General features: G+C 44.9%; 1 protein-coding gene across 1 annotated transcript in view; it reads right to left on the bottom strand.

Moving 5' to 3' along the window:
• The window catches only part of ABCD1 (ATP binding cassette subfamily D member 1), a 282,766-nt gene that overhangs the window by 11,664 nt on the left and 248,545 nt on the right, over nucleotides 1-22,557 (bottom strand). Inside the window, exons 8-9 of the mRNA XM_069645376.1 lie at nucleotides 12,825-12,909; nucleotides 5,300-5,425 (exon numbers count right to left, since the gene is read on the bottom strand). Coding sequence (XP_069501477.1) covers nucleotides 5,300-5,425; nucleotides 12,825-12,909 — 211 coding nt within the window. The remainder of the gene's footprint in view (nucleotides 1-5,299; nucleotides 5,426-12,824; nucleotides 12,910-22,557) is intronic.

The following is a 22,557-nucleotide window of genomic DNA, read 5'->3' as shown; positions in this document are numbered from 1 at the left end:
TGTATAGCTTCCCTCCAGTTACTGTGCCACAAATACCTGCCCATTTGTCTTGGCTGGTTCGAGTGGGATACGGAGGTACACACATGAACCTGACCCGGATGCCTCTCCTGTCTTATCTAGGCAGGTACAGTATCTAATATGACCCAATCTATGACAGTGCTTGGGTTCTGCCCCATCACTGGGCTCGGTAACATTACGCACCTCGATGCCTTTAAAACAAGGTATCGTATGCGTGTCTTTAACCCCGCGAATGGCGACACAATTGTGCCACACACAAATACCTGCCCCCACGCGACCTTGCCATTTCTTTAACTATGAATACTCTGGACACTACCTTCCAAAATGGCCGCGTGCGTGATGCCACTTTGTGACCCATATTGCAAATGTGCGCACCATGGCAACGTTCCCCGACTTCAATCCAATGTCTGTTAGCATCCGGCCGCATCGGACCGCGTTTGCTGGCACGAGACTCGGCTCAAGCCACCTTACACTACACTGTGCACGCTTCCAGTTTTTCCATCAGTGTGTGTGTCCATACTAACACACACGCCCTCTGTCATTTACAGCCAGGAAGTGTCTTTCCCAAGCACCTCGCACGCGAATGCCTCAATACCTGATCCCTCTCCACGGACAGCGTGCAGGTAACTCTGCCCTCTTTGCCCTGTGGCTTGCTTCCTGAACTGATTTACAATTGTTATAGTCTGGATTACACCAGGTCCCTCAATTCTTCTTGCAGAGGCCAACCCGACTGCATTATTCGAGTACCCACCTGATGCAGAGGAACCGATCCAGGAGGTTTTACCTTCCACGCTTAAACGTTTCTACTCCCCTTTCATTTGAAATACATTTGTGACAGTACCCACCTGCCTTTTAAGAGGTACATACATATGTCCTTTTGTATCTTACTTTGCAAATTTCCACTTTTTAGGGTGTCGACTACGACAGGAGCGACAGCAGGAACTCCAGCAAGCCAGTTTAATATGGTTCTCTGGTCTCCCAGGTCATTCTCACAATGGCCCAACTCCCATTTTTTTAGAAATATATATGTGCTCTGTTACATAAACAACCAAGTTAATAGTAATTACACTGTTTGGTGTTCCCACTTTAGGGGTCCAACAGTCTAATGGTCCAGAAGAAGGGGTACCAAATCACTATGCTGAAACGTTTTAGGAAAGGGCAGAAATACAGCCATTGCATCCTGTTCTCGCCATGTACTAATAATTTGTGGCGTCGACCAAGAATAGGTCAGGTGACTGTCACAGTAAGTGTGAATCAGAAATCGGACAGACCGACCTATAATTCTCCTAGAAGAAACAATTTAGAAACACGTCCATACGAACAAGTACAAGTAATTGATACAGTTCACAGTATGGACACCTGGGTCACATTACATGTTAAGTGTTACTAATGTAAATATGTGATGTATTATTGGTCATGTTGCTTTGCATGCACTGAAAACGTTTTTAATGTGCATGTATGTTTGGTTATTTGCTGTATGTGTTTTGTAACGTGCAGGCTCATTTTCTGTATTCACTGGTTTTGATTCATCAAATATATGATTGTCTATAGGAGCCAGAGTCCTTTCAGTTGCCTCCTTTAATATGATAGTTTTTTTGTCACTATGTGAGAAACAGGGGAGTTGCTAGGTCTGGAAAAGATCCGGGGGCTAGGTTAATGTCCAGGCTGTCAGGACTCGGGGCTAGCTAGTCTTTTGGCTGTAGCTCCTGAGCTTCTATCCGGGGCTACAGCCAACAGATCCGGGCCTATAGCCCCCTCAGACCCCCCGCCCTAGCAACGCCCCTGGTGAGAAAGATGTTGAAGGAAAATCGGTTCCATGTGTTTATAAACAAATGAAAAAATAACGAGTGTTTTTGATATTTTCATTATTTTATTTAAATGCACCAAACACACTCCCCAACATATTTTAGGACTGGTGCAATTTTATATACTAACTCAAGTCCTAGAATATTTGGGGAACGTGCATTTAAATAAAATAATGAAAATATCGAAAGCACTGTCGTTATTTTTTCATTTGTTATAAAGACTGCATATGGGAAAATCATGACCCTCAAACCCGAGAAATAATGAAAAAAATACTCAATACAGAGAATGGAAGAGGTGGGCAAATAATCAAACCCCCTCCATCCTATTTTTACAAAAGCTAAAATGATGATGCCGTTTTTGTTCCTCAGTTGGGAATTAACAGGCATTTATTGTAAACTCTGATCAAGAAATGAATGCACAAAGAACCATTAGGGCACCTTTGTTATATAGTACAGTGCCACAAATATCTGCCCATTTGTCTTGGCTGGTTCCACTGGGATAGGGTGGTACTCAAATGAACCTAGGGTGTAGGAGTATTACTAGAGTAGGGAAGGGAGTAGTAGTGTCAGTGGTGTAAGAGGGTGGAACAACATCAAGTATGGAGGAACATCAAAGTGTGTAGGAGAGTGAGAGACGTCACAGGGACAAGCAATGGGCGGGGAGAAAGCAATGAGTGGATGGAGATTGGAAAAGGAGAGAACCAGCTTCCTGAGTGCGAGAGCTTCCAACTGAATGTCTCTAAGGCACAGTTCCCTGGTCCCTATTGATCACTAAAATCTGGATAGTGTAGGGACTTTTAGGATGTCCCTAAAGGAGTTTAGGTGTGTGATATTAAGATCACCACCTCAAGTGAAAGTCAGCTTGTAGACAGTAGGGAATAAGGATGCCTGGGTTAGGGAGGAGGTTTGTAATAAGGCAAGAGAGGGAGGAACAGCCCTATGGCACATTGAAGACTCAAAATCCTTTGAACTGCGTTGGAGTGATTCTTGTGCCACCGGCGACATTCTGTTAACTATCTATTTCTATAGGTTGGCCTGGGTTGGTAAGAGTCTCAAAAAATGAGCTTCCTGAACACAGGAAGCCTGCATTTTTTTCTTTAAATAGGGAGGCGATTGGATCTCTTTACAGATTGACCCGTTTAAATGTTATTGATGCAATACGATTTTTTCCATTGGATATATGGCAACTTCTACATCATTTATGCATAGTAATTAAATGTGAGCATTTCTTTTTGTCTGCAATATAATGAATTTCTCACATGATGTTATTGTACTGAACATGTTTTACTAACTTAATCTAACTAAAGCCAAAACCACCCCGCTGAAACATCAGCCACCAGGCTGGTTACCAAAAGGGTCACCGGAATGCTTGACGAGAGAAGAGAGAAGAGCAAAAGTCAGAGAAACAGAGAAACCAAGAGAGGATCCAGAGCGACTGCAGGCCCCAGAGATGTCCCCCTATGATACTAAAGGTAATGGGGCTCTTTCTGTAATCAGAGAAACTCGTCCCAGTGAAATTGGAGTCCAAAATGTAAAGTTGACCAAGTTGTGGAATTTGAACTGTCATAAACAAGGAAAGAAGAATAAAAGAAATGTTGAGCAAGAGATTATTAAAATTGGATAATACCCTGGGAAGAGGACAGAATCCACTGGTGATTGAAAAGCATTGAATGAAGTACATTTCGAGAGAGAGTACCATGAAAAGAAGACATGAGAAGCCATTAAGATAAAAGATACCCTGGATAAACCAAAGCTAAAAAAAAGAAAGAACATTAATCACACAGAAAAGGTCCCAACTAAGAAAATATTTCCCAGAAGGATATACAGGACCAAACTGCCTGGATCAAAGGACAAAACAAAATGCAGGAAAAGAAAAGACACCTGGAGAGCACACCCTAAGGATAAGGGAAAACCCAAAGACATAAGGGAGTCACAGGATTTGATACAAAAGGTGACCAAAGACTATCTAAAGATTAGATATTAAGAAGAGAAGCACACTACTGCATCAGGAGAAGTAATTCATTCTCCTGAACATAAGTTTGTTTTGAATAGAGGTAGGGTCAGTTAAGATTAGGTTTGGGTTTGGACCATTTCCTGATGACTGACGAGCACCGTAGTTATTTATATAGGTAGGAAACATCCCACAGCAATAGGGAAAGATAGGCCTTATGTTTATTAGTTAATAAATAATTCTTAGAAATGTCATTACAGTGTCCGCGTCTTCCTTCTGACCCTCCACACATGGTAATGAAAACATTCAAGAGTTTACAGGTAGAGACATCAAGGAGGCTTTGGGTAAAGAAAGAAAACAAAGATTGGGGACATCTGCACAAAAGTGACAACAGAGGCCAAAAGAAAAAAGGAGACCGGAATCAAGGGTATACAACAAAGATTAAGCAAACCAAAAACAGCACTATGTGCCGTATCCATTTGAGAAGAGAGAGTTCTCAGGACCAATACGACTAACAAGAGTGATTAGAAAGTGACAAAGAAACCTATTAAATAACACAACCCCAAAAGCCTGGTTTGGCGAGAATTTTGAGCAGAATAAAGGAATTAAATGATGCTATTAAAATGTGCAGAAGATCATGTGGCAAATGGATAAGAAGTGTGTCTAGTGGGCCAAGCAAAGTGAATGGTGGGAATAGACAGAAAGGCACCTCACGGTGTAACAAGGGTGAACAATTGACTTTCGTGCATACCGTCGTACATGGAGTTCAACACAAACCAAACACTCTTTTGGTCAGAAAAAGCATATGCGAAATCAGGCAGTAGTCTGGCGTACTAAGAGAGCTGAAAACTTAAAAAAAAAAGGGAAGATAACAGTGCGTTAAAAGAATGATGCTAAATCTGGTGGGGCTTGAATCTAAAGGTCACACGTGCCGGTAAGTGAGAAGATGATCTGTGATCGGCTGCGTGCAAACACAATAAGCCCCACCATAGACACACTCACGGGTCAAAATCTCCAACCCATGGAAATGTCCCTCAGTGTGGGCGGCATAAATGAGCTCAGAACCTTTTCATAGGAGACCGTGCCTTTTCCTAAAGCACAGGTGGGCATCGCTGCAAACTCTGCAAGTGTTACATAGCATGAGCCAGTGAAAAAACGGTAACATCAAGCCTCGAAATGATCACTTGGCACAGAGTAAGTGGTGCACTACACAAGAGCTCCCCCACACAAAAACGAGGTTACCTGCCTTTGCGGGTGCAAACACATTGCTAACTTGCAAGAAAGAGGCAGTTGGGATAGCATAACAACAAATCGTGTTCTTGGATGAGCAGTAGAGCGGTGTGGGGTAGAAAAGGTGGCATGTACACTGGGACTTCTCTCTTTCTAGGGTGCATGCCCACTGCAAAGGCATGCCCTGTGCAATCCATGCAAGGAAAGGGGAAGAGGAAGCACATGCTCGTGATTGCTGACAGCAGGCGTCTCAGGATGTGGGGGCCAGACAGGCACACGAGGCACAATGACTCACCACAAGGACGGGCGGTGAGTGATGGACAGCAGGGCGATGCCAGCGTCTTTCGCTGCCTGGAAAATCTTCCCCTCCACATCAATGCTGACAGCACTGGTGCATTCATCCAGGAGAGCGTATTTTGGTCTAAACATGGGGCAGAAAAAAACAGCAATCTCAATTCAACATTTCAATTAATAGAAAAATGAACTCCCAATCTGTGGATCATGGCCCTCTATTTGACTCCACCCTACCCCACTTACCACGGAGTAAGAATGTTGTAACCACAAACCCCATAGAGGAGATTTAGGGTTCGACTTTTGAGAATGTTCATAGGTTACATTTGGGCCAAAAGAGAGGGACACATATTCAAAGTGCTGGTCCCTACCATGAACCCTCGAATTTGAAAAATCACTCCTAAGCCTAAACGTCAAGTAATGTGCATCGTAAAGACCTACTAAGCACTGCCAACTTCCTGGCCGCAAAAGAATCGGCAGTTTGAAATTCTCCAGGGGAATGGAGATCACAGTTAAAGCCTCAGTCTAGGTCTTAGGCCTGCTGTCCTGGGTCAGAGGTCCCAGGGAGCAGATTCTCGGTGGTGGATCATGGGTGGGAGTGATCTACTCATGAAGAAGCCTGGACGTTTTCCTTCAGGATAAAATCAACAACTGGCCTTTCATGAAAGCGAGTGGGATCAACAGACAGACACCAGCATGTTCCTTTAGAAGGTTGCTTTACTCTATATGGACGAAGGCCTACATTCCCTCTTCCATTCCCCTTCCAGTGTTATGAACACTCTAGGACACCCTCAAGGTGAGGTAATGAATGAAGGGACTAAGGCTTAGGAATGGTAGCCTGTGCCAAATCACCTGGCAACGTTTCTACGAAAACAAAAGCCTGGTCTCTTGACTTCCGCAAATAATAGTCTTCAAAGGCTTTACCTGGTGTGAGCTTGTCAGGAAATCAAAATCCAATTGTCCAGCAATTACAATGTACAACAGGAGGATGCCTCTATCCCAAATAAGAAAGGCAATGTCTCAAAGATTAACATGGATTTGTCTTTGTGCAGGAAAGCAAACAGGTCTTTAGCTCTGGGTTCCTTCCTGCAGGTATCTTAGTCACTTACAGTCTAGGGAGGTTTAAGTAACCCCTTAGTTATTCCTGGGGTCTTAGTCAATTCCTCTGTTAAATGTCGCATTTTAATTTTTTTTTAACTCTCATCAGGGTTTCTTTGATTCTCAAAGACGCTTCCGCTGGGGTCCCACAACCTACACAGAAGCAGGAGGGAGGGAGAAACTCCACCAGTCAAGGGCCCAGAGTTTCCATCAAGGACTAGGCCTCTTAAGGTGGACTGCCAGCTGGGTGTCTTATTATTGTCAGAGAAACGCTGCTGTGACGCACTGGTAACTGTTAACGCAGGCAGCAGCCGCGATTGGCGTGTGCGCTTTTGTAGACAGCGTTCCAACACGTTCAGAGACACAGTGGCTGCTGCGGTCTATTTGTTGCCGTCCCTACGAGCTCCGAGTTACTTCTTCTGGCTCGAGTCTATCAAAGTGCATCGCAACGCTAGAGTCCTTGTTCTTAGTTCCTGCATTCCCTCCTTTTCATTCCTGGAGCCCCTTTCCTCCTATCCTTTATGTCGTTCTGTTGCCTTACCAGGCTGGTCCTCCTTTTCTTACCTGCAGCTCTCCTCTCCTTCTTGTTGAATCTTGCCCATCTGCTTCATGAGTTTTCTCCGAAGGATATCCAGCACCACATCTACCCTGGATTGGACTACTGTAATCAGTCATCCTTCACGATGGTTTTTCCACCCCTTATACTCTGATTGGGATGAAACCCACAGTGGGCACCCTGTACTCTAGTTGCTGTTTTCACTAGAGAGCAAGGTGGTGGCTGACCAGTGGCAGCTGACCAGGCTCAGCCTTACCTCTCCACCTCTCGCTTAACACAAAAACGTAAGGTAAGGCAGATTCCTAATCCGTACAGACTTTCCCTTCTCTGCTTGCAGGACCGGTCTCTATTCCCCAGCTCCTCCCCACCTTTTCTTTACATCCTCCCGAAATTGGTATATTCTAGTCCCTGAAGGTGGTGGCTGTCGCGTGTTTCTTTCCTCCTCCGTACTTCGCTACATGCTTGTCCCTTCTCACCTCCACTTGCCTGGCAGTCCCGCTCTCTCCTTCCAGAGTCTACCCTCGGTACTTCTAGTTTTCCACCTCATTCCCTTGCCCGCCCTGTGGGTGTATTTCTCCACTCTTTATTAAGGGTCACTTTCCATCTCCTTTCTGATGTTCTCTCCTTTTCTGGCTAGGTCCCAGCTTTGGGTATCCCTCATCCCCCTCTTCCTATGTCCTCTTCTACTTGAATTCTCCCTCCACCTGATTAACCTCTTCCTTTCCTTCCTTAGTGGTTTATTTCACCATCCTTAAACTCTCACCCCCCACCCCATCTCTTTCTGTTTCCAAACTACTCCTGCTCTGCACCACAACTCCCTCTGGACTCCCACATCGCTCTGGTCCGTTTGACGCCTTTTATAAAGGCCTGGCCCTGCCTTCAGGCCCTGACATCTCTCAGCTTCTTTCAGGTGTGTGTACATTCAATTTTTGACATTGGATTGGTCACCCGTAGTTTGAATAAAGCTACGGAATAGGGTGTCCGGTCTTTTTTCGAATAGAAAAGTTTTGAAAGGCAAACTTTCTAATCTTTTTTTTTTTTTTAAATACTGAAGTTTTGAATGACAATTTGATCGAAAAAAATTCAAAGGTTTGCCTTTCAAAAATTGGGTTAGGGTTTGGCGTGGGGGTTGGGGGAACCCCACCACCCCCAATATACACTAAAACCTTGCAACGTTGCATGGAGCTGTCCAGTCCTGTAATTTCGGCACTGGACAGCTCCATTTAACGTTTCAACGTTACAAACAAAAAGGCAGCGAAATGCTACTTTTAACATGTAAAAGTGCATTTCAGTTGAAACCAATCCATGACTATTGTCGATGGATTGGTTTCGAACGAAATGCACTTTCCATGTTAAACATAGCATGTCGTAGCTTTTGATTTCAAAACTTTTGTTTCAAAACTTTGGCTATTGGAATCTTTTGTTTCGAACAAATGACCATAAACCACGGAATAGTGATGCAGTTAATTCTAACTGCATCACTATTCCAAGATTTAGGCTATCCAAGGTTGGTGGTAACAGCTTCCATGTCAAAGCTGCCCAACTATGGAACTCCCTACCACACCACATTAGGGAAGATTAATCCTATCCAAAGTTCAGACTAAGCTACATCAACTGGCTTACGTTGAATGACACCTAACTGCTTACTCTTATATATCTTCTAGCCGGACCACTGCTGTACATTTCTGTATATTTGCTAATAACTGCATATGTTATATATATGTACTTTGCTTTGTATTATGTTCTAAACTGTAATGACTGCACCTGCATACTCTGCATAACTATGTAACCTGTTAATCAAGCTTCGCATTACCTGTTCTGTTGCGCCTGATACCTTTGGGTCTGGTGCGCATTATAAATGAATAAACTAAACAAAACTCTAGAGGCCCTGTCTGTCTCATACTCACAGACCAAACCTTTGTTAAATCAGGAGCCTACATTTTAACCACTGAGTGTGCATGTGCAAGAATGAGTGGCTTAAAGAGTCTGATGCTGCGCAACTTCTCCTCTGTGTCATTGCTTGTTACTGGTAGTTAGTAGGTTGGACATATTATAGATAGTCATACATTTGTCAAGCGCAACAAATCACCACAAAGAAGACATTATGGCGCTCGGATCCTGGCGTCGTTGCTACCCTAGAATAGTTACAAGTGTCATTATCAAGGGAGCAAAAATGTCTTCAAATGCTGGCAGGACTCGAGATGGTCTTCAAGAGAAATGTGGCAAGAGAGCGTTCTACAGCTTTGATGCCAGCAACTTAAAGGATCAGCTGTCCTAGCGTTGATATTTGAACTTCGAGATTGCTAAAAGATTAGCTGATGCCGATTTAAAGTGTCTACCTGGAATATGACGACAGATGTGGCTACGTATAAATGATGCTCATTTGTAGTTGAAAGCTTCATGAACCAAGCACAGGGCCTTTAAATCAATCAGTTTGACCACAGGCAACCAGTGTAGATCTTGAACAAAGTATAATCTCGATGTATTTGATGAAATGGCAATCTGGAAGTCGCTTTTTGAACATACTGCAGTTGCATAAACTTCTTAGGGTGACCAATATATACGGTACTGCAATAGTCCAGGCGACTAAATGTATAGGGATCATGAGTTGGATCCTAGATGCAATAGTTAAGTAGTTCAGAAAACTTTCGAATTTTAAGTGGGGAAAAAACATCTCCTAGTAAGCTTGCTTCTTTGAGTGTCCATGTCAAGATCAGAGTTGAACCATATGCCAAGCTTGTGTAAGGTAGGAAGGGGCGAATTAGCTCCCCCAAACATTCTACACAAGATGCACCGCTTGCTCTTGCACTAGTGGGGGACGCCTCCATCGCGCTTCTGCTGCTATGAGAAATAAAGCCTCAGAGCAGAGGTGGGGCTATTGCAAAACACACTTGGACTCCATTTTGTGTGCCCTGGACTCCATTTTTGGACTAGGCCGCAATTCGGCACTATGATGTCTCCTCTGCAGCGCCGCGTACAGCGAGCACCAGCCGCCCCCACCTTTTCTGCGAGGCCCAAATCCCTTTCTCATGGATGCGCTGAAGCCAACTGCAACATTTAATCCTGTGTATCATATTATTCCTCCTCTGAGATCACTGTCCTGTGTGTGCACCAGCCTGAGCCACGCCTCGTAGCTCATCCATCTCCACAAACCTGCTCCCGTACCCCTCACCCTCGCTGTTGGAAAATTACTGCTTGTGTAACCCTGTGCCCTCCTAAAGTATTCTCTTGATGTAACAGAAGTGTGCCCCCAATGGGCTGACCACCCCAGAGTGCCCCCAATAAAACCAGGCCCCTGGCATAGTATATCCTGTCCTAAAACTAACATGCGTCACTCCACTCCCCGTTTCATCCAGATGTGCAAGACCAGCTCCATCCCCAGGTTATCGCAGAAAGTAAGACCCCAGCACCCTTCACCTTATGAGTGACCCAATGTGAAATGATGTAGTTAGGTTTGTACAACTTGTAAGCCTCTAGGATGTACTCAACAGTGTATTGCTGGGCATTGTTTATTGTATGTTTACAATAATTATTCATGCCAACTTAGCTAGTTTCAACCGCATCTCCTACGTGACCCGACTCTCACCCCACCCGGACAAGGCCAGCCGAACCACGCGAGGGTCACCCTCCCGCCAAAGGAACAGCCAATCCCGAAGAAGCAGCACCTACAGGCACCTATGCGTTGTCGCCTTGTAACCAATAATCTTTCTTTGTAACCCATATAGCTGACATCACTGATGACGTTTTTTTGTTTTATAAGCCATTGTAAATGTAATGTTTGCCAGAGCGCTCACAGGGCAGCAGAGTTCTCTGGATGACGAATTCCATATACAACTTTGGCAACCTTGCAACCTGTTCTCCTAGACTGATTCCCTACTGGGATGTGTCTTTTATTCTGAGTTTGTATTGGCTATGTGGGGAGTGAGCACTTTCAATAGCGAAGCTAAGAAACCAGCTAAAGACTGTGGAGCCCTTTAAGACCAGTAGAAGATTTAGGGAGGGCAATCTGCGGGGACAATCTGTTTTTACAAATAAAGATTTCAGATTTTCAGATAAAGCTGGGTTGAGAGTAGCCTCACACGGCTAAGAATTTTCTGTTTATTTTCTGCGCAGATATAAAACTCTATCAAAACTGTCAATTAAATTGGCCAAACGCTTCACATAGAAATATTAAAGTGGGCTTAGAGAATACTCCTGCAGCTTCAAGGATGATCACCACCTGACGAGATTAGTACTGGGGTAGTGCTAGTAGGTGGGTTTAATTGGTCACATACGATTTGACCAAATTCCAGGACGTTCCTCTTAGATGCACCCTTATACAGGCGACGTAGGAAAATATCATGGTCTGTGGTATTGAATGCAGCAGAAAGATCTAATAAAATAAGTATGCCTGTTTCCCCTGAGTCAATCCAGACTCCTAGGTCATCCAAGGCTGTAGAGATTAGAGATTCAGTAGTGTGACCAGGTCTGAAACCTGCCTGCTCTTCATCAAGCCAACCAACAGCTTCAGAGAACGTCTGGAGCTGTCTGTTACTAACAACTACTCCATGAGATTTGCTACATAAGGAAGCTGGGTGATGGGTCGATAATGTGCCATTGAGGATGGATCCAGAGAAGGTGTTTTAAGTAAGAGTGACTACTGCCATTTCAATGTGCTAGGTACAACTCCGCTGGTCAGTCAGATATTCTTCTGATATCTGCTGTAATGCAAGAGCACATGTCTGAACTAATCACTGGGGACTAGTATCTGTACTTAACTTTGTACTTTCCTGGCAACACACTTTTTTTGGGCTTCACTGGACCATGGAAGAGTAGCATCCTTTGCGGCACATGATTCCCTTAAGGGCCAGTGTCATAAATGTGGTCCCGTGACATGCCCCTGCAAAGCAGATGAGATGTGGTAGGGTGGAGCAGTGGATCCTCCCTATGCCACCCCTTGGTCCTGCATTACTCAGCACATGGAGAACCTGGCCTCAACGTTCATCCTGCTCTTCAGCCCAAGAGCCAGGCAGTCACATGCCAACATTGGGCATGTTCAGCACTGTCAAGCCTTCTAAAGTATCACCACTCAGGATAATGCCATTGGAGGCCCTGACACTCTGTTGCATGGTAATGATAGCTGCTTGTCAGCAGCCTCCTTGCATTCGGACAGTATGACCCAGTGCTCTTCCAAAGCCCCCTGACTGTGAAGCACAGCATGCTTGTTTCTTGCATACCACATAAAGAGGACACTGCAAGACTGATTTAAATTGGCTGAATGGCCTGACACCAGTCTTGTAGATCTTCCTCAAAATAGATGTTGGCATACTTAGAGGTGCAGGGACATTGGATCCCTGCCAAGATCTGCTGTGATCAAAATTGGAGCATCAGCATCTGTGCAGAGATGTGTTAGGGCTTTACATTCAAGGCGGAAATAACCAGACACAAGACAGCCTCTTGGTATGAGTTGGCCGCCAAGAATGAGAGGAAACCTTTCAATCATTCTGCTGCTATGGCATTTGCATGTGCCTCCCAATCAGAGAATCATTTGATGAAGCTACTGATTGTCCACATCACCATGGCGCTAGGAAAATAGTTCAATGTACCCAGGCCAGCTGTGACAACTGAAAAAAGGAATTAAGCCATTTATGATTGGCTCAGCTAGGGGACCCTGTTCCTTTAAACAGAATATTTTTGGGAATGGAGACTTGGAATAAGGACATGGTTCCAATTGTTACTGATCTCAAAAAACACTGATGTGATCCGAATTGGTTCACACAAGATCTTGCACAATGAGCAGATCAAAACCCTACAAAAACCCTTGCCCATTATTCCCTGGTCCAAAACCTGACCTTAACAAGCAAGAGGTGGTCAAGTATGACAGAGGTACACTTACCTGTGGTAGAACATTCTAGCCATCCCGACCCGCTGCTTTTCACCTCCAGATAGGACATCCTTCCAGTCGCTGACCGAATCCCAACCTGCCCAGGGAAAAAGTGGACATTCAAAAAAATGAAAACTGGAAACTAACTCAGAGCCAACATAAATATTACCATTGACTTCTCAGAGACACAATATAATTGTACTGAATGCGAGACAAGCCTTAGTCAGACAAACAAATACATATTTGCAATAGCAACACTTGCCAGTTTGAGCTCAGCACTTTACAGAAGATCCATAAAGAGAAGGCCACACTGCCCCACACACAGTGGAAAAAGGTCCACAACCCCTGGAGCATGGAGGCTGGGACGTAATTGTGGTAAATATTCATAAAATAATGCTATAATTTTTCATGTCAATCATAGATCCTAACATATTCAAAAGGTAAAGCCGGGTCTTAAATCATATTTAGAACATTATTAGGATAGAAACAAAAAGTTATGTCTACTGTGGCATTGTATGAGTTTATGGAAGGAAACCTCAATCAAACAACTTTAAGAGAGAGGTTTTATACGTTTTAAGCATGTTTGTATTGCTATTGCTATAAGGATTTGGCCTTCAACATGCTCAGCGAAAATACTGTCATTTTTGTAGGGGCCATGCAGGTTAACGTACAACTCCAGGATTGAAGTAGCTAAAAGCAGAAAATAGTAAATTAAACTGCAGCACGAATAAATACACATCTTTTGTTTTCTTGTATTAGTGAGATCCTACATGGGTCCTCGCTAGTAGGTTGTGTGTCGACAAACAAGTACTCACTTTTCACTTCGGGTCCTCTGATGAAGGCCCAAGTCTCAGGCTTGAGGAAGCAATTGAGCAGACAATGGGAGTTGGGGACCACCAGAAGCTCGAGAAGTGGGCCCTAAATGAGGTAAATGGTGGCTTCCCAATCCATTCCAAGCATTATCTGGTATAGTACAATTACAACTCCAAGTACTACTTAGCAGCATAGGACCCAACTCAGTCAGGTTTATCTCTCTTAAAGGGAATGAGCTTTAGAAGATATAAACAGAACCCCACCAATATGATGGCAGCAAGTGTCAGGTAGACTAAATTAGGACCAATGAGGAATGCGTTTGATGGACACAAAGCATTTTCCTGCATCTTTCTGCAGGACCGCTACCTCGGGTGCCAGTTTCTTGAATAGTGACATTAACATCATGGTATGATCAAAGGAAATGCTTGCAAGCTGTGCTTTTGTTCACAGAGGACCAACAGCTAGCCAGGGGAGACCTTGCAAAGCGTCGCCTGGAATGCATAAGGGAACAAACACCCATTACCAACAAGTCAGAGTGCAGCCCTTTGCACAGCGACCCTTGACCATCGCAGGATGAGATCAAGAGGACAGCAAACAGAGTTAAAGCCTAAAGACAAAGACCAATGCAGATGTGTGCAACACAAGTAAATGTAGGTGGGTTTGGGCTTTTCAGAGCAAGCTTACCAATCGCTAATATTGATTTCAGCTGGAGGCTTGTCGTAAACAATCAGTTTATCAGTGGGATGACTCACACAGCTAAAAAGCGACAATCAGAAAAGGTTTGAAAGTTGGGAGCTGGATAGGTGAAGAAAAAGAGAAGTGTGTGCTAGAGTAAGGAAAAGAGAAGGAAGGAAGGAAGAGGGTAGAGAGTGAGGTGGTGGAAGTGTACAGAGTAGCAGAGGAGTAGAAAGGAGGTGGTGAGAACATTAGAGTGGGATCGAGAGGAGAAAGAGGAGTACAGGCAAGGTGTGAAGAGACCAGAGCAGCTGATAAAGGAGAGGGAAGTAGAAAGGAATGGTGAGGGGAATATCAGAGTGAGAATGTGAGCGCTGAGGTGCAGAGTTAGATCAAGTAGATGGTGGAAAGTAATGGAGAGGGTGAGCAGTCAAGAGTGAAGTGAAAAGGCAGAGCAGAACGTGGAGGAGCAGTGTAGAGCATGTCATTTCGTCAAGGAGGGAGATCACCAATAGTGACAAGGGGGTAGAGAGACGAGAGGGGTGGCCTGAAGATGAGTGTCTGAGTTAACTCCTGAGTTGGTGGAGGAGAATGAGCCCTGCTGCCATTAAGTGTCACTGCAACCGCTTTTATATTGGCATGACAACTAGAAAGGTGTCAGTGAGGATTTGCGAATATCGCAGCAGAATTAGAAACGTCCTCTCTGCACCGCGGGTACAATATTTTGTGGAACACAATCATGGGCCTGATGAATTCAGTTGGTTGGTTTTAAACCAGCTGAAGCCCGATTTAGATGGATTTTCTATGGCAACTCGCCTATTGAAACTTGAACAAAAATGGATCCTTCGATTGGGATCCATGAACGTGGTCTCAATGAAGGTTGTAAGGAACTCATGGTGGCAACAGTAAAGACAGACACAAGTGATCAAAGTACACGGATGTTTATTAAACTGTATGTGCAGGTTGTAAAAACACCTAATGTAAATCTAAATTTAAGATTGAAACAAGCTACGACCATAAAATAATAATAAGGCAGTCCTAGTGGCGTCTTCTCAAATGAAAGGGACTATACTAAACAAAATACAAAAAAACTATTGCCAATCCTTACAACTAAGTACAAAATAGTGTGGGATAAGATTCACAAGAAAGAAGTGTTCACAAATGATAAGTCGGTATTTGGTAGCCGGGGGCCTCCCTTAACCACGTTTTGAGCACTGGACAAGGCGTGACTCCTGAACATAGCACACTCTCAAGCTTTCCCAGCACAAGACAACAGTTCCATTTTCAGCCATCAGGACCTTCGGTGGTGAAGTCTCTTTTCTACAAAAAGTATCTTGCCTCCGAGGACCTGATGGGTTCAAAATAACAAACAGTTCATTTCCAAATGTACATCGAGTGATGACTTTTCACCCCCTGGGTCCACCTCTTCCAGACTTAGATCCACAAAGGTTCCTAGCGATATTAGGACCTTCAGTGGTTACGTATTTTGCTTCCGAGGGCCTGATTGGTTCAAAATAATAAACAAAAGTTCCTTTTGGTTGGTACGTTGGGTGAGGATTCTTCAACTCCAGGGTCCCCCCCTCTTCCAGGCTCAGATCACGCTCGAATGTCAGCCTCCCTGCATCGGGTTCACTATGGCTTGTATTCAAAGGCATTTCCTCTGCTATATTCACGGGTCAATGGGTGATGGCTTTTCACCCTTGGAGCCCCCCCTCGTCCGGTATCGCAACAATTTCCCCTGTGGTGGTTCACAAGCCTTTATGTCTTTTTAAACAGTTCACTGTGGACATCCCTCTTTCGGGTTCACTCCTGTCAATATACTGTTCATGGGGACTTCAGACTTTTCCATCGGCATCCCTCCGTCGGGTTCACTCTTGCCAACTCTTGACTATCATACAGGTCTTTCTCTTTTCACACTATGCAGGATTCACATCCCTTAGCTTTTCGAGTATGTGCAGGTCAAAGACTTTAGACTGTACAGGGGTTTTCGCTATACCCCTGTATGACCACTTTGACCTTTTCCTTCCAACTTTCATGGAGCCTTCCGTTATCGGTAGTTTCAACAAACGTGGGATCAACCAAAGACGCTCTCGAATGAGCACCCATGTGGTGCCGCACCCCTCTGCAGCTGATTTTCCCTTAATGTTAACAGTCCTTTGAACTTTCCTTAATTTGCCCTTTGCGACTTTCGGTCAATACAGTTTCTTATCGGCTCTCCCCTCAATTCACTGGCTGTGATGAACCTATTGGCATTTCTTGTCTCTGGAGTCAAGGCCGGTACCACGGTAGCAAGCGTCTCTCCGTTCCGATGATCAGTGAAGGCGTGGTCTGTGTACCATTGACATCTGCTGCAGCACACGCTGGCTATTTTTCGCAGTCTTACGATTCCTTTCAGGGAAGTTTCGCGGGTCTGGGTCGGAAAGGTCAAGGTTGCTTCTCTCCTCGTCACCCTTTCGGTTCTCGCCGCCGTTCTCCTCCTCATGAACTGCCGTGCTTGAATTGCTGTTTTGTTGTGCAGTCTGCCTTGCTCGTCACATGCTCTCTTGCTCCAACTTTTATCCCTGTGGGGAAGGGAAAGGACCGTCAGGTGTGTGTGATTCTGGTAAATTGCCTGACTTTGCCAGACTTTTGTGTTGGGACATGTCAGGTAAACTGCTCTGGTGTTAGTCCGTTGTCTTTCGTGGTGTAAGAAAGTGTTTGCGTTGGAAAAGGGGGCGGAGGGCTTAGGCTTTCTATGTATCCTGCTGAACAGGATGGGGAAAAGGTGTCATAAGAAATTATATCCCTCATCTTAGGGGTTTCGGTAAGATCGAAAGGGTGAATTTGGTAGGGTTTGTGAAATGAATCAAAGGGACATGGAGGAGAAAGACTAGGAGTATCCGGGTAGGATACAGGAAAACAGGGATTGCGGGATAGATGGTTTCTCAGGATTTGGGTTTGTAGGGGATTTGTTATTTATGGAGGGGGTCGTTGGATTTGGACAAGAGAGATCCAATGGAGGAAGGGAGGCAGATGTGGTAAAGCCTACAAAGGTCTCAGGGATCTTGTCTTCTTCTACGATATAACACTGCATCTCACCTGGGGTACTTCCCCGAGCACAACCCCGGGCTTCCCCATCCAAGCGATCCTCTCTCGCTCATCCGCCCCCAGGGTTGGGTACTGAGTGTGTCGGCTTACCCTGGCCACATGAAAAAGGGATTCTCGAGGTCTATTTGGGAGAATACACTCAGGTTTCTCACAAGGTTTACAATGGTCTCCATTGTTGCTGTGGGGACAGTTGTGCTGCGTTTGTCCTTTACTTTACGGATGCACCAGAATAGGTTTTGTGATCTACTCTCAATTGGTGGTGTCTTTTTTCCTAGGTAATTTATTTCACCTTGCATGAAGGTCCAAAACGTTTGCCCTTTTTCCATTTGGCAGAGCTAGTATATTTGACTTTACATGGATAAGTACATCATTTAAAGATGGCGGCTGCTGTCAGTAGTGTTTTAACGGGTTCATGATAGATGGAGCTTGCATGCTGATAGCACATATAGGGACACACACATGCGATGCTGCTATGCTTAATGGCATTTCACATGAGTTTCGAACATAATTGATCAGCTATTCCCGAGTGCACGTTGTGTGTGTAAAGGCTACACGCCGGTGGGCGTCGTACACTTTTATGAGTGCAGTAATGGCGAGTACCATCCGCGGCCAGACCGACAGCCATGGTAATTTTCTTTGACAGGCGGCCAATGCAGGCCTGACAGGGAATGCAGTTTCATTCATTTATGCACTCTTTTTATGCCTTCTGTAGTTGGGTGGATCGATGACACTCTGCCGCACTTTGGTGAATTGCTCCCTCCAGCGTCTCTCTGCGCGGGACGTTCAGTAACGTTTGGATGCTTATTAGAAGGGAAGTCTGCTATCCTTTCGAGACTGCGGTAAGAGAAACACAATCTCTTGTTATGGTTGGCAATTCAGTGGCTTGATCGTTGAGTCTCTGAGGTCCATTATGACGTGACATGTGAATCTTTCTTTAGGTGACCCAGTGCGCTTTTGAATATGATCACCTATTGAAGCGCCTGTCCTGTATTCAGAACAGGACTCTGCTAAGAATGGACCCACTTTGTCCATCCTCACGCTGGTTTTGTTTTGCCCGGTGGGGTTGAGGGTTGCACTGTGGTGATGGCGTCGGTGCACCGATAGGATGTCTACACTGGACCATTTTGAAAAAGCACAGGTTGCCACAAATAAGAGGCATGTGTAAATATTGGCCAGCAAGCAGCGTTAGGCTTGCATGGTCATGTATACCATTCAGAATTCTTATTTCTTTTTGCATTTGGTTATACTTTCTTTGACAGAACTTTTCCCTGCCTGAAATTGTGTTTCTCAGCCCTGGTGAAGGCAGAGGTTATGAAAACAATGGTACCTCAAGCCGAAACTCGAATTGGCCAGCACAAGTGATTCTCTAATCTGTTTATATTTGTAATGGATAAATGGTTGTGCCTGACGGGTGAAGGCCTCCACCACAGGCTTGAGACATTTTTGATTTTTTCATGTGGCTTTCAGCCAACCCAGACAAGATTAGATACTGTCAACATTATTGTATTTTGTTATGCTTTTTTTTCCTTTCAATGCATTGTATGTTGATGTTTAGGTATGATTGACGGATGGGTTATGTATTGGTAGGGTTGCATCTTGTGTATTTTGTAGGACTTTTAATGGATGTTTTGATGGGCTTTTTTACTTTTTCTAGTATTCTGTTTGCATTATTTCATTCAATTAATTTATGGCATCCTTTGCAATAAATATTTTCTTCATATTGCCTGTGGCATTTTTGATTATTCAGACTGGTATGCATGGTACTCTTTTTGTTTGTTGTTCAATAAACGCTATGCCTCCCTGTCCTGACCATGCAAGAACCATAGGTAGTGGTACGAAATGTACGGAGGACGAGAAGCAGACTAGCAACATCCTGACAAGAAAGACATCCCACCCAAGAAATCAGTGCAGGGCATTTAAAACTCAAGAGACGGAGTGAGTTATTGCTCAAAGCCATGAAGGTGGATATTTTGATGAATCGAGCGAATTTGTCTCTTCTCCCCAAAGGGGAGCCATCCCCCCCCTCACAATCCTGTGAGTCTAGGGAAGTGAGCCCGCTCCATAACACCCTCCCTAGGGGTCAAGGCAAGTGGAACCTCCCTGGGAGAGAATCCCCCTTTGGGGACAAGGACTCCCGTTCCTATGAGTAATTCCTCAAGCCATTTCCCATGGTGGCATATTTAGGACTATCACATATGCAGAACACTAGTGAAGTCAGAGATTGGGCAAGAGCCAAGACAGACATCTGCAAGCAAGAAAGAAGATCCGTCTTTTAAAAGAGAGACTTCCATATAACAGAGACAAGTAGAATGGTGACTGAGGAGGAGGTGCAGCACACAACACAATGTAGCGAAGGTCAAAGAAAGAGCAGAGAGCGTAAGCAGGCGAAGCCCCCCCCGATGCCATGACACCTGCGAGAGGTGGAGACGAGGAGACCCTGCGACTTTCAGACGTGGCCCGAATGCAAGAGTAAGATGCTGGAGGTCCAGCATTTACATGCAGTGAGGCGAGAGAGAGACGGGAATCCGAATCTCAGTGGTGATGTGACCCTGAAGACTTTGTGGTTGGCAGTGCGCCTGTCCAACAACGCTGAAACCACTATGCACAGAAAGAAGCGAGACGTCCGCGAACCCGCAGCCATACCTGGTGCCAGGGAGAGAGGGAGGACCGAGAGCGGGACAACCGGATGGAGAACTGGAGCGAGCAACGTGAACCTGAGCAACTGCAGGCCCCTGCAACGTTCACTTGGAAAGTCAGAGGTAATGGGGAGAACCAGGAGGCAGTCAGGGAATCATTATAAAGCAAGAGAAACTCGTCCCAGTGAAATTGACGAGACACTGAATTTGAAGTCAATGAAGTGGAACTGTATTAATGTGAGAAAGGGCATCACAAATAAACCTTAGAGAGAGCACTATGACCGGGGCACAAATACCCAAGGAAGAGGGGAAAACACCACATAAGCCAAGAAGTAAAGAGTGGAGAACATCAGAGAGAGACTTGTATGAATACAAAGAGAAACGGCCCAAGGAAAGGGGGAACCCTGAGAGCCAAGACAGTATATACCAGCTAAGAAGCTATCTGTTACTGATCACAAAAGGGTATAGCAACCTGAACCTCAGAAGAATCAAGAGACCAAAAGGGGGGTACTGGAAAATTATCCCTAAGGGGGTAATGGGGGGGGTAGAATATTGGTAGGATCAGTTAGAACTTGCTTTTGGGCGGCGGACTGATTCATTTGAGACTTTGACGTCCGACGAGCACCCTAGTTATTTATATAGGCAGGGAGCACCCGTATACCAATAGGGAAGGAAAGGCCTTCTTAGCATTTAATAACCAGTGAAAACATCCTAGTGTCCACGTCCTACTTCTGACCCGCAACAATACTAAGTGAGAGGGATGACTGAGGACCAAGGTCCTGGAAGGAATTTTGATTTGTTTTGATCAGCACCCTATTACCTCAGACAAGCCTAATCACCTAGATTTCTATTCTTATAATAGTGACCAGTGGTACTTAAAATCTGGTTAAGAGTGGTCCGTTGATCCCCCCCACCTCCCCTACCCTAGTCCCTGACAGTTCTCAAAAGCAAAAGCGGTTCTTATTTCCACTGTGGGATTACTGGGGAGTAAGAGAAGGAACCGGGAGAGTAAGAGGAAGAGAAAGAAAGAGGGAGGCAGAGTGATGCAGCAAGAGAATGAGATACATGGAGAAAAGAGAAGCAGGAGGGTGAAGGAAAGATGTGAGAGGGAGAGAGAAAAAGGAGAAATAAATCTATTGAAAGAGCGAGAGTGTGTGTGTACATGCTTGTGTTATGACGACATAGGGGGACAGGGTGAATACTTATAGGGCCTAGGGTTTGACCTAGAATTTAACAGGCAGCACTATTACCAAGGTGTCAGGATAGATAACTCAAAATGATCCAATGGACTACCTAAAGCGCTCCCTGCCCTCTTCAGGATTCCCCAGTCTCAGACATATAGTGCTGAAATCGCTTCTTGGTTCAAAACACAGTCTTACCAACCTAGCTCTCTGCATGCTTCTTGACCTCAGTCCCAGGGATATAACCCAGCTCACCTCTCGGCGCCTTCTGCCAGCAGGCATTTCCTCAACACTTGCCTGAATGTTCGAACAAGTATTTATACTCCATTGCTTAGGGTCATTGTGAGGCTATGTGAACTAGTGCCCTCAGCAGGTGCTTAGTTCACCTCCCCGTCTTATGATCCTGTCAGAGTCTGGGATATAGTCCCCAATAGAACGTAATATCTTTCCTTTTCCTGGTCTCAATCAGTATCCTGGGTAGCTTACTCCGTTCCTTTTAATCTGGTCTCTGCCAGGGTCTGAGATAAGATGCTCAGCAGGCCCTACTCCTTCGCATAGTTCCTTCCATGCTCCTCACTCATCCAGCTTAGAAGCTAGGACTGTCTGACCCAAGTTGTGTGTTGATACTGTGGGCTTGATTACTCAGGTTATTCAAGGAGTTCCCTGATATGTCCTTCGTTAGCCCTTCAACTCAGGGTTTGCTATTGGGTAAATAAATGCAGTAGTCAATGCCAGGTATTTGTAGCCTGCCTGTTAGTTTATTAATGATTTTGGAGAAATTCCCTTGGTAATTTAATCAGCATTTATTATCCCCTTTTCTGGAATGGATGAATGTCTCAAAGCCCTACCTGCAATTTTGAGGTCAAGCGGATGGGACAATGGAACTGTGCGACTCAGTGAAGTTGCATAATGCAGGTGCCGGACCACACTTGTACCGGGCAGCGTCCTTAGTTAGATGAGGTAGGATTTTGTTGGTGTTAGTCAACACTAGTGTTGGTCAGTGCTGCGTGTGCGGAAAGTACACTACTGGTGAGATGGTTAACTTCTGTGCTGTTACTAATCTCTCTATTTGCTGTAGCATGGTTCCTCTTGGCTGGCATACTATGAATGCTGGGTGGGCTCTGATGACTGGGAGAAGGAGTGAGGGTTTGGATAGGGGACAATACTTTAGTCTGCTCTTCCAATCTGGGTGATTAATGGGCTAGGCAACTTTCCCTCTAGGCCCACCAGTGTTGTATGCCATATGAACAGCGATGTTCAGATCTACATCAAGGAGTGTAAAGAAAGTAACGGACACTCCCTCATTTTCCTGTTTCCCCTAAAAGTCACCATTGGATCAAAGGCACAAAAATC

The sequence above is a fragment of the Ambystoma mexicanum genome, chromosome 2p (assembly GCF_040938575.1).
Source record: "Ambystoma mexicanum isolate Mex_15411 chromosome 2p, UKY_AmexF1_1, whole genome shotgun sequence".
Taxonomy (NCBI): Eukaryota; Metazoa; Chordata; class Amphibia; order Caudata; family Ambystomatidae; genus Ambystoma; species Ambystoma mexicanum.
The sequence above is the reverse complement of the archived record's forward strand: the minus strand, read 5'-3'. Positions and strand labels throughout refer to the sequence as shown.